The sequence below is a fragment of the Gadus chalcogrammus genome, chromosome 9 (genome assembly GCF_026213295.1).
Source record: "Gadus chalcogrammus isolate NIFS_2021 chromosome 9, NIFS_Gcha_1.0, whole genome shotgun sequence".
Lineage (NCBI taxonomy): Eukaryota > Metazoa > Chordata > Actinopteri > Gadiformes > Gadidae > Gadus > Gadus chalcogrammus.
The window spans coordinates 3,060,099-3,072,598 of record NC_079420.1 but is presented as its reverse complement, the minus strand read 5'-3'; the positions used below and the strand labels follow the sequence as shown (position 1 = coordinate 3,072,598).

Here is a 12,500-nt window from a genome sequence, read left to right as displayed (position 1 = left end):
TCCCTTCTCCTCCATCTCTCCTCTCCTCCCTCTCCCTTCTCCTCTCCCTTCTCCTCCCTCTCTCCCTCTCCCTCTCTCCTCTCCCTTCTCCTCCCTCTTCCCTCTCCCTTCTCCCTTCTCCTCCCTCCCCCCTCTCCCCTCTCCTCCCCTCCCCTCTCCCTTCTTCTCCCTCTCTTCTCTCCTCCTTCTCCCCTCTCTCCTCTCCTCCCTCTTCCCTCTCCCCTCTCTCCTGTCCCCGCTCCCCCCTCCTCTCCTCCCTCTCCCCTCTCTCCTCTCCTCTCTCCCCTCTCATTGAAACCTGTTCATTGTCCACGTTCACTTGTTTGCGCACAACAGCCCCCCCCCCCCCCAGCCCCCATACCCCCCCCCCCCCCTCCCCACAAAATGCCCCTCCAGCACTCCAACAGACACTCAGGATGTGAAGGCAGTCCCAGGAAAGCAATAACAGGAAGCAACAGAAACCATCATGGACATTACAAAAAACACCCTCCCACCCGCCCTCCCCCAAAGAAAAATAAAACAGAGGACCGCCCGCCGCGTGCGCTGTGTGTGTGCGGCAGCCTCTGCCTTCCTTGTCATCTTGGTCCCCACGGGTTACGCGCCGACGCGATGGCGGCGGCGGCGCTGGCGGCGCTGGCGGCGATGCTCTTCTGGGCTCCAAGGTCGGCGGTGTAAACGGACGCAGTGCTCGCCGCAGCGGCGAGCACTGCGTCCGTTTACATCAGCGGGCCGCGCTCCGTTAGCGGCGAGCTCAAACCGTTCCTCTGGAGCAAATCACAGCGGCGCACCAAAATGGAAGCGCGGGGGGCTGCGTTGCTGCGGGGGCCAGATAAGAGAGCGCGCGTGCCGGGGGTCCCCGACGCCCTGCGGCCCGTAGCCCCCGCCCCGGTGGGGCTCGCGCTCGCCCGCGGCCGCGTGGGCGAGCGTGTCGGGCTACAAGGAGCGGGCCGTCGGAGCGGCCAGACCAGCGGCGCCCAAAGAGGCGCTCTTACAGTCACATGCATTATGGATCTGTAGACGCACACGTGTGCACAGACGCACGTGCGTGCAGACGCGCGCGGGGTGCACAGGAACTCACACACATAGACAGAGAAGCACACACACACACACACACACACACTCACACACTCACACACAGACACACACACACACACACACACACACACACACACAGACAAACACGTAAGCACAAACACACATATATACACACACCCATCCATCCACACATATGTTCACATAAACACACACACACACACACACACACACACACACACACACACACACACACACACACACACACACACACACACACACACACACACATTCACACAGAGAGAGAGTGTAAGTGGGGGAAAGCTGTTAGGACTATCAGACCGCGGGGTCTAGGGAGAGAAAAGCTGGATGAAATATTAATGGGGCTGAAATATTAACGTCATTATTCTTCTGAACTCCTCCTGTGAAGTTCGCAGAGCGATGGTCGTTCCTCCGCAGTACTGAGGGGCCCGTGCCCCCGGGATCCCCTGAAGGAGCCCGGGACGGAGAGGCTGGAAGGGGCCCCAACACACGGGCCCTCTGGCTGACCAGCCACGTGCTCTCTCCCCCTTGGCATGTGCACGCTGATGTTGGGAGCACGTATGGGCCTTTTGTTCAAAGGAGGGGGGGGGGGGAAGCTGTTTTCCGCCCAGCTGTGCTGACTACGCCGTTGCTGTCAGACAGCAGAAGGCTTGGCGGCTGGGGCCATGGGAACGCATGCACACACACACACACACACACACACAAACACACACACACACACACACACACACACACACACACACACACACACACACACACACATGAGGGTGTACACACGCAAACACAAATGCATGTGCACACACACACACTATATGTGGTCACTCCTGCACACATGCATGCACAAACAGACAAACAATTCAGACCTAGACACACACACACATACACACACACACACACACACACACACACACACACACACACACACACACACACACTCGCATGCACACGTGCAGAAAAACACATTCATGCACACATGAAGGACGGGCACGCACATATACACGCTCATGCATGTTCAAAATACACACTCACGCAGGCACGTTCACGCAGACCTTTTTGTTCCGTCTGTTAATCCAGCCCTCCCCCTCTCTATCTCTCTCACTCCTTCGGAGCAACAACAGGCATAAATCTCCGGCACACACACACACACACACACGCACAGCACTCTCGCTTGGCACCCGGGGCGACGCTGATTCTGCGTCTGGCAGCGCGAGATGAATCAGCGAGACCCGCGTTCACATGTGGATGAAGAAACCGCTGGCCTTGCTATAATCCCCCCCAGCATACGGGCTAATCTCTGCGTTTCAAGTAACGCGGTTCAAGGCCCTTGAGGTTCAATTTTTGGGTTCTCTCGCCTTGACCCAATTTGTTTTACATCATGGCTCGGACATCTGTCAGAGGCATTTGGTGGCGAAGGCCATCGAGAAACGGCGGGTTTGGGACAACGTTTGTCCCCATGAATGGCCGAGATGTCCACGCAGGGAGAAGTGCTGAGGACACACAGCATTCTTGCATTCGTGTTAAGGGTTAAATTGTCTTTCTGGAAATTCATGTTGAGAAAACAGAGGGTCGCAGCGACAAGGAAAAGGAGCATGTATTAGACATAAGAGAGAGTAAGAAGAGGAGAGATAGGGAGAGAGAGAGCGAAAGAGAGGGAAAGATATGGGATATCAGTCTGACTTTGATCTGCTACATGTTGGAATAATAGCTTGTAACAGCACTGCAATGTGTTTTTGAAAGGGAATCTAAAGGGGTTGTTCCTCAGGTATTAAAACTACACTTTCATCAACACGTATGCGCATCAGGTATTTGAAAGGCACCTTCAGCAGGTGGGACAAAGCAACAGACGACCCTCCTCCTTTTGGGTATCACGTGACATGTCGGTACACGTTCACCGGCAATCAGCGCGTCACTTGTACGACTTACGAGCTTGCACCATCGACCGGAGGGTGGGTAAACCTCTCCCTAATATGACAAGAGGAGTTAATTGGAGCCATCAATCAGCTGAGCGACTCTTCATCTCTCCGCCCCATCGCTCTCCTCTCCATCATTCTGTCTTGTACCTTCTTGTCCTTTGGCCGCACTCTCTCCGACAATCTCGACGATCTCTCCTGCACACAATTTCCTCCTCCTCCTCCTCCTACTCCTCCCCCTCCTACTTCTACCAATAAAATATTGAGGCTTCGCAGAGAATGAAACAAGTGGTATAATGCTCTCCCTGCCCCCCCCCCCTCCCCACATTGTGCCAGCGGTAATTAATATCTCACTCTGACGCCTTCTCGTTCTCCTCCGGCAGCCACTTCAGCTTGTCTAAGTATTAATATTAATAACATTGTTACAAGCTGTCCTCCGACGCGTTTAAAGGGACACCTCACCTCAGGCTCGCGGAGGACCAGAGGACAAACCGGGAACGAAGGCGAGCATCTCCCCTCCTCCTCGCGGAGAGTAAAGGGTTACGCCTCCGACAGAAGACCAATCAGGGGCGCACCACAAACCTCCGCAGTGAGAGAGAGAGAGAGAGAGAGGGGGGGGGGGGGGGGGGGGGGAGAGCGAGAGCGAGAGCGAGAGAGAGAGAGAGAGAGAGAGAGAGAGAGAGAGAGGGGGGGGGGGGGGGGGGGGAGAGAGCAGAGAGAGAGAGAGCGAGAGAGAGAGAGAGAGGGAGAGAGAGGGGGGGGGAGAGAGCGAGAGGGGGGGGGGGGGGAGAGAGCGAGAGCGTGAGCGAGAGAGAGAGAGAGAGAGAGAGGGGGGGAGAGAGGGAGAGGGGAGGAGGAGAGACAGAGAAACACTGGGAGAGTAGGAGAGCGGCAGATCTTGAAACAGCAGAGAGAGGAACGAGCACAACAGAGAGTTCTGACGCGCGGGCTCCTGTCTCCTAGGACAGGACAGGGTATAACACACAAACGGCACAAACGAAGATCAAGGACAAGATTTCCCAGACATCCTCCTCCAGGACGTGACTGAATGGAGTTGTACTTCCTTTATTTCCCCCCCCCCCCAGCTCGTTATTGAGTACGGCGACACAGAAGAAGAAGAAGAAGAAGAAGAAGAAGAAGAGAGGGAACATCGGTTGTCAATTGAAATGCTTCTCACATGTCAATCCATACCCCGTCTGGACTCCGCCGGGTACGCTGCTGGAGTACGCAGGGGGACGAGATGAGACGCTCGGGTTCTGACTGCTCAGACTGTTTTACGGTGCCCCGAAGACGGCAGAACACAGCGTGTTGCGCGGAGCAGCCATGGAGCATCTCCGTGTAGCCGGCATGGTGAGCTGATGGGCCGGCCAACTCAACGGCTTGATTTATAGAACCGCAAAGTCTTCCAGGCTTGGCACGGCAAAGGGGGTGAATCGTCTGTCCGGCCAAGGGCAATTATAGGGAAGTGGGCTTAAAACGAATGGACAGGCGTGTAATTGGATATAGACATCTCATTGCATTGACGTTGTTTATCCTTCATTTTTTTGTTCTGTGGGGATCCAGTTGTTGTGTATTAAATTAAATTAAATATCCCATTAGCAAGTTGTGCTTATCTATTTGTGACTAAATGTAACTATTATTGTGAATAAACAGATCCGTCTCTGTAAGTGTAACACACTCGCACGCGCACGCACACACACACACACACACACACACACACACACACACACACACACACACACACACACACACACACACACACACACACACTCACACACACACACACACACACACACACACACACACACACACACACATGAAACACACCAGGATGCACGCATACAATTGAACACATGCAGATACGCACTCACATTCACACATGCATGCGTAAATGTGTATGTACTCAAACACAGAAAAGATGCACTCACTCAAACACACACACGCACACACACTCAACACACACACTTTCATATTCTGGGTCTGAAGAGCACAGATCAATCGCAGCAATTCTTAACCCTCAGCGCACTCAATCCTAACACACACGAGTCTGCATTATGCAGGGTGTGATGTATGTGATGGATACGGGCGTCTTTACAAAGAGTTGGCTGCTTGATATTGCGCGGTTGCCTGACCATTAAGATCTGACGTTTCCTAGTCATGCAAAAATACGGAGATGCATTTCTCAAAGACGTCCAGGAGCTCATTCACCAAGAAACCATTAGGAGCAAGACAGGCGAACCCTTCAGCAGGGTTCACCTTGCATCAAATGTTGCATACATTTGCATGCGTTTTGCAGTTATATTCAATATGTCAGAGCAGGTGACAGATTTACGTCACAAAAGCAAATGTGGAAGTGAAGGGATAAATATCTCCCTGGTGCTTCCTTGCTAATGGCTGTTATTAGTGCTGGTATTATGCTAATGCAATTGAAAAGATGTTAAGCACACCAGCCGTTGCACGGAACACGATAAGACAGCAGAGGCTGCTATGCTAATCAGAGTCAGTGCTGCCTCTCTACTGAGGATACATGTTTATTTTCACTAACGCAACCCACTCTCTCTCTCTTTTCCCTCTCTCCTTATCTTCTCTCTCTCTCTTCATCTTCTCTGTCTATGTGTATCTATCTTGTTATCTTCTCCCTCTCCCTCTCTCTCTTTATCATATCTTCTCTCTCTCTTTTTCCCTCTCTTGATCTCTCTCTTTCTCTTTTCCCTCTCTCCTTATCTTCTCTCTCTCTTCATCTTCTCTGTCTATGTGTATCTATCTTGTTATCTTCTCCCTCTCCCTCTCTCTCTTTATCATATCTTCTCTCTCTCACTCTCTCTCTCTGCAGCTATCGCTCTCTCTCTCTCTCTCTCTCTCTCTCTCTCTCTCTCTCTTTCCCTCTCTCTCTCTCTCTCTCTCTCGCTTTCTCCCTTTATCTCTCCCTCTCCAGGTCTCCGAATGAGCTGCGCTGGGCTGCAACAGAAAGGACAGAGGATCTCATGGAAATGCGTGTCGCTCTTTGCCGAGACCCTTTGCGTGCATCGGCGAGACGACGCGTCACGCGTCTTTTCAACTTTCCCCTCTCTCTCCTGCTCGTGAGGAAAACCGTCTACTGATTCTCCGACGAGCCAGCCCGGTCTCTCTCCATTCTGCCCTCATCCAAGCACGTCACACGATACGCAAAACGCCCTTCTGCAACTACAAAAAGGACCCTGAAAGGGATGACCCCTGGACACGCACGCACACAAGAGAGGATTTCCTCTGAGCTCGAGGGACGATGACCAGGATTTGCGAAGGTCAAAGCGGTTGGGAGGTCAAACGCGAAATGACTTGATTTACACCCTGTGTAAAGGCCTGGTGGAGATTGGTGAAGAGTGAGACTGATGAGACACTTTGATAGCATCGGCCTGCTCTTCTCATCGTGGTTCCCAAGGGGGGACATGGGCCCTGCGTCCTGCCAGGATAATCTCACATGTCTTGGGCTGATACTGGACCAAAACAATATTTATCTGCGGTGTCAATCTTCCTTGGATAACTAACTGACTTGGCTCTTGGTTTGGAGTACACACTAATGGATGTAGGTGGATTTCCTTAAAAATCCACCAAAAAAAGAAAGAAGAAGAATAAAAGACTGCTTTCCGCCCAGGGGCGACAGTCTGACTTCGAAAACACAGATTTGGATTGTACGACGCATTTGTGTGCGTTTGGATTCCACCCGTGCTGAAGCGGAAAAGGGGGTGCTTGTGTCTCTTTAGTCCTGCATGTTGGCCGTGTATCTCGCCTGCCTGGGAATACCACGGGTTTATAAACAGGAGATAGCGGAGACGGTTTATCCCCAATCCACTCATCTGTCAACGCTCCCAGCGTCGCCAAAACAAACACATCCGTACGGAGAGCGGGAGAGGGGGGAAAAAAAAACAAAAGAAAGAGTGCGGAGGACATTGAGCACTGCCTTGCACATTTCCCTCTGAGCTCGGCAATCTGGTGGCGGGGGGGGGGGGGCGGGGAGAGTACTCACGGCTGGGTTACTTTCTAAAGCATCACCCCCTCTCTGTCATCGTTACTCCGGTGCACGACAGGTGCCTCTCTGGCAGGTTCTCCCCCTGGGAGGCGAGTGAAAAAAAACACAGAGAGATACCGTAGAAAACAAATAAGTCTGGCAGAGAGAGAGAGAGAGAGAGAGAGAGAGAGAGAGAGAGAGAGAGAGAGAGAGAGAGAGAGAGAGAGAGAGAGAGAGAGAGAGAGAGAGAGAGAGAGAGAGAGAGAGAGAGAGAGAGGGGGAGAGAGAGAGAGAGAGAGAGAGAGACAGAGGGATAGAAGGCCCTGGGCACAGGGCTGGTCCCCCTCCTCTGGCTGCGTCAGAGGGGTGATGCTGTTCTCGGTGGAGCTAACATGGGATCTCTGGATTAGTCCCGCTGCACAGGGGCCCAGATAGAGACGGAACATAGGGTGAGTACTGCAGGAGAACATCTGTGTGTCTAGTCTGTGTGTGTGTTTGTGTGTGTGTGTGTGTGTGTGTGTGTGTGTGTGTGTGTGTGTGTGTGTGTGTGTGTGTGTGTGTGTGTGTGTGTGTGTGTGTGTGTGTGTGTGTGTGCGTGTGCGTGTGCGTGTGTGTGGGAGAGGGTTCTGTGAGTGTCTGTGTGTGTGTGTGTGTGTGTGTGTGTGTGTGTGTGTGTGTGTGTGTGTGTGTGTGTGTGTGTGTGTGTCTGTGTCTGTGTCTGTGTCTGTGTGTGTGTGTGTGTGTGTGTGTGTGTGTGTGTGTGTGTGTGTGTGTGTGTGTGTGTGTGTGTGTGTGTGTGCGTGTGTGTGTGTCCGTGAGTATGTGTGATTCTGTGAGTGTGTGTGTGTGTGTGTGTGTGGGGGGGGGGGGGGTTCTGTGAGTGTGTGTGTGTGTGCGTGTGTGTGTGTGTGTTTTGGTTCATTACTGCCACCTTGTGATCCTTCCTTCACGCGATTCTATGATTGATGTCTGACTGGGGTTTGTACATGTATACACAAATACAGAAACCCCCTGTGGAGCGTGTGTCAAACTGTGACGACCTGATGTGTTTGGTCCCACCTGTTCGCACACTGCTGTGTCAAAGATTAAGAAGGAGCTTTGAATGTCAATAAGCTAAGGTGATGAAACACTATCTGCTGAGTTACTCATGCTTTGCATATTCGCGATACCTTGGAACCTGGAGCTGGCAGGTCAAAATTGGATCTTCTAAAACTTTAACGAGTTCCTGCTCTCAGACATTTCCCATGTAACATTTATTGATCCCTGGATATTTTGGCAGCGATGAGTGTAACGAGTGGGCTCCACAGATGAAAGTATTTTTACATCTGGCATTGTGGGAGGATGCCGGTGCCCCTGGTGTGTGAGCCAGCAGTTAATATTCTTATGAACTCGCCTTCTGGTGTCAGTGAAGCGATCCTTAATCATCGCTCCCCGCTCGGCACAGGATTAACCTTTCCATCCTCTTCTTTTCCGCAATTTTAATGTGCTCTTCCTTCTCCCCCCCCCCCCCCCCCCCCCCCCCCCCCAATCCCCACCTCCCCATCCCCGCTGTCCTCCAGGAGAATGCATATTTCCCTCCGTCTGGAAGAAGACGCCACCATGAGCAACGTCACCGTCACCGACAACACCGAGCCCATCGGCCGGACGGCCGGCCCCGCCGCCTCCTACCCCTACCCCTTCCCCGTCGGCTTCCAGGTGTCCCTCACCGGCTTCCTCATGCTGGAGATCGTGCTGGGCCTGAGCTCCAACCTCACCGTGCTGGCCCTGTACTGCATGAAGTCCAACCTGATCAGCTCCGTCAGCAACATCGTCACCATGAACCTCCACGTGCTGGACGTGCTGGTGTGCGTGGGCTGCATCCCCCTCACCATCGTGGTGCTGCTGCTCTCGCTGGAGGGCGACACGGCGCTGCTGTGCTGCTTCCACGAGGCCTGCGTCTCCTTCGCCAGCGTGGCCACCGCCGCCAACGTGCTGGCCATCACGCTGGACCGCTACGACATCTCCGTCAAGCCCGCCAACCGCGTGCTGACCATGGGCCGCGCCCTGGCCCTGCTGGCCGCCGTGTGGGTGCTGTCCTTCGTCAGCTTCCTGGTGCCCTTCGTGGAGGTGGGCTTCTTCGCCGTCGGCCAGGCCGAGCTCAACCAGACGCTGGTGGAGACCATGGTGCACACCAGCCAGTGCTACACCGAGCTGGGTCTGTACTACCACCTGCTGGCCCAGATCCCCATCTTCTTCTTCACCGTCGTCGTGATGCTCGTCACCTACTCCAAGATCCTGCAGGCGCTCAACATCCGCATCGGCACCCGCTTCCAGACCTCGCAGAAGAAGAAGGCGCGCAGGAAAAAGTGCCCGTCGACCGCGGCGACCACGGCGCAGCACGACGGCCCCGACGCCGCCGCCGCCCCGCCGAGCACCGGGAGCCGCATGCCGGCGCTGGGCATGCGCACGTCCGTGTCGGTGATCATCGCGTTGCGGCGCGCCGTCAAGCGCCACCGGGAGCGGCGGGAGCGGCAGAAGCGCGTCTTCCGGATGTCCCTGTTGATCGTGTCCACCTTCCTGTTGTGCTGGACACCGATCACGGCGCTGAACACGGTCATCCTGAGCGTGGGCCAGAGCGACCTGACGGTCAAGCTGCGGCTGGGCTTCCTGGTCATGGCGTACGGGACCACCATCTTCCACCCGCTGCTCTACGCCTTCACCCGGCAGAAGTTCCAGAAGGTGCTGAAGAGCAAGATGAAGAAGCGGGTGGTGTCCATCATTGAGGCCGACCCCCTGCCCAACAACGCCATCATCCACAACTCTTGGATCGACCCCAAGAGGAACAGAAAGGTGACGTTTGACGACAAAGAGGCCCGGCAGAAGTGCCTGTCCTCGGAGGACGTGGAGTGAGGGAAGCTTCAGGGCGAGGCCGTGTGTTGTATAAAAGGAAGACTTTCATTTACATCAGGTAGTGATGCGAAAAAGGGAAACACTTTTATCCAAAGCAGTCATGTACATAGTATGTGTATTAGAAGTGTACAAATAAACAGACAGATCATAATTTATTACTATTTATTGAAAAACAACAAAAGTAGATTTCATAGATACACAATAAATATACTGTACTGTACTGTAGATATTGCATGGCTTTTTGTAATGGTAGCAATACACAGCACATTGTGTACATACAAAAAAACGTGTACAGTATATGAATAATTAGGGAAACGTATAAAGAACTAGAAGTTGTTATGTATATGTATATTTATAATAAATTGTGTCTTCACTTAACCAGCAGTATATTTTGGGTTCTCTTCTCAGTGATGTACTGTATGTCGTGTGTTTGTTTGTTTATAAAGCGAGCACCACCTGTGGCTCTTTAACAAACGTGTTTCTGATTTCCGTTCATCAAACATAATTACAATTCTTTGGATGAAGCCAGGATGTGGTATTGTTCCGGGGAGTGTAATGTTAGCATCCGTTACCTTAACATAACTGCTTTTGTAGTCCAAGAGACGGAAAACATAACATGGTTCTTATTAGGAAATATAGATATTTTCAGAATCACTTTGGGTTTGACTGCCTTTCCTCTGGCTGCATGAACCGCGATCCACTGCCAGCTTCAATTGGTGTGATGGGCTCTCTCATGGACGGCTAGCATTGTGATATCTGCGAAACAGATGAACATTTCAATGCAACCAGGCTTTCAGAACACAATCTTCTCCCGCAATTGCTAAAATTACAATCCCCAACCACAGCCGTGAGGCCTAATAAAATATTCCATCTCAATGTGCAGTAGAAAATATAATTCCTTCTTCCCTTCTTCCATTGTTGGTCTATGCATACAACTGTGAAATTGTTTTCATTAGATGGCAGCTAAGAAGAGAAATATAATAAGCAGGGTATATTCATTGTCAAAAAGGGAAAATAACGTCTTCTTACTGAAATTATACAACAACGCATGAATGCCAGTGAGAAGAGGGTCTAACTGAGGGAGACTTTCCACTGTGAGGCTTCCTCACACCTTCCTATTAGCATGTAAAACCACTCTCATCTTGATGAGGTTTCTTTCTTCATTACAATCCTTAGGTCAGAGATTAAATCCGACACGCACACACCCACACACACCCATGCCTGCACGCACGAACGCACACATGTGCACACACACACACACACACACTTAAATGCATGCACATACACATACATGCGCACACACACACACCCACACACACAATTCATTGCATGCGAGCACGTACACACATACATGCGCACACACACGGACACACAAACAACCATGCATGCACACACGTACACCCACGCACGCACAGGCCTTGGTAATGAACACATTATGCCTTCTACCATGTCAGTTTGTGGCCCCGAATGGAGTATTCCCTTGGATCCTAAAAGCATGGGGCTCCTAGCTGCCAAAGGGCTATCACAATCTCAGTACCCTCCAGCCAGTGATGGTTGCCGGTAAGTGGGCTCGGAGCTCCGTGGAGAGGGCTGATGTGGGAATATTGATGCAGCCATGGTTCTTTATGGCCTGGGCTCTAAATAGGAGTGGAGGCGGCTACGCTGCCCTGAATACACTTCTGTGATGGAGAGCTGGGATGGGAGGATAGCCAACGATGGATTGATTGACAGGTGTGCCCGAAGGGGGGGGGGGGGGGGGGGGGGGGGGGGGGGAGAGAGGCCTGGACCCTGACGAGTAGAGGACCTGGACAACAGCAGGAAATGACTGCAGGGATTTAGGATGGCCCCCAAACTCTGTAGATGCTGTGTTAGTACTCTCACAGCTCTACGAACAAAACGAACCATGATCAGCCATAGTCCAACACAATACAACTGTAAGTCAGCACATTGAGCTCCAACTGAAAACAAAAACACATGCATAATATATAGCCAATGTAAAAATAGAAATAAATGAATGAGTGATAAATCGATGGGCCTCACAGCGTTTGTTTTTGTACCGGGGCAGGTTTTAAACGGGACCTCGGCTCAATTACTCATTCAGACACGAGCAATCATTTCAATCGATGTGCTTCCAAAATTAACTTTCCCTGAGCGATACACAGAGGTGTAACTACCTTGTTTTGCTTGTATTTAAACCTAAAATGAATGTTGACGCCTTTTTTTTTTAGATACCTTTGGAATCAAAAACGACCTGCAGAGAAAACGGACAAGCAGAATAGTCAATAGTGCATATGGTGTTATTGATGTGTCAAAGTTCAAGCTAATACAATGACCTCATGCACCTCCTATAACTTATGCAGGCCTCTCCTTGTCCCCTCCCTATTCAATCACTTGGTCCTCCCCTGGCGTGTCCTGTATAAGCTGCTTATTTTGGACATCCTTCCCCAAGTCAGATGGCATCTCTTAGTGGCCGTCCCATATCCATCCAGCTGCAGACTCACAGAATAAAAGCCTAGGGAAATCACATTACTCTCTCTGTGAGGAGGCCATATTACATTAGGTCACACTCAACTGTAGTTCTTGTATCATGAGGCCGAAGAAGAAAGGAGATTTTCAGCCTCATGACTAGCTCACGATGACAA

General features: G+C 51.8%; 1 protein-coding gene across 1 annotated transcript; it reads left to right on the top strand.

Annotated features, from left to right (window-relative positions):
* The first annotated feature begins 7,220 nt into the window (after positions 1 to 7,220).
* On the top strand, positions 7,221 to 10,718 carry LOC130389454 (G-protein coupled receptor 22-like). The gene is made up of 2 exons (XM_056599258.1): positions 7,221 to 7,418; positions 8,529 to 10,718. Exon 2 carries the CDS (start codon positions 8,533 to 8,535, stop codon positions 9,856 to 9,858), a length of 1,326 nt encoding a protein of 441 aa, XP_056455233.1. The 5' UTR covers positions 7,221 to 7,418; positions 8,529 to 8,532; the 3' UTR covers positions 9,859 to 10,718.
* Positions 10,719 to 12,500: the final 1,782 nt, after the last annotated feature.

Coding starts and splice junctions, on each gene's coding strand:
- LOC130389454 (XM_056599258.1), top strand. CDS start 8,533: ATGCATATTTCCCTCCGTCTGGAAGAAGACGCCACCATGAGCAACGTC.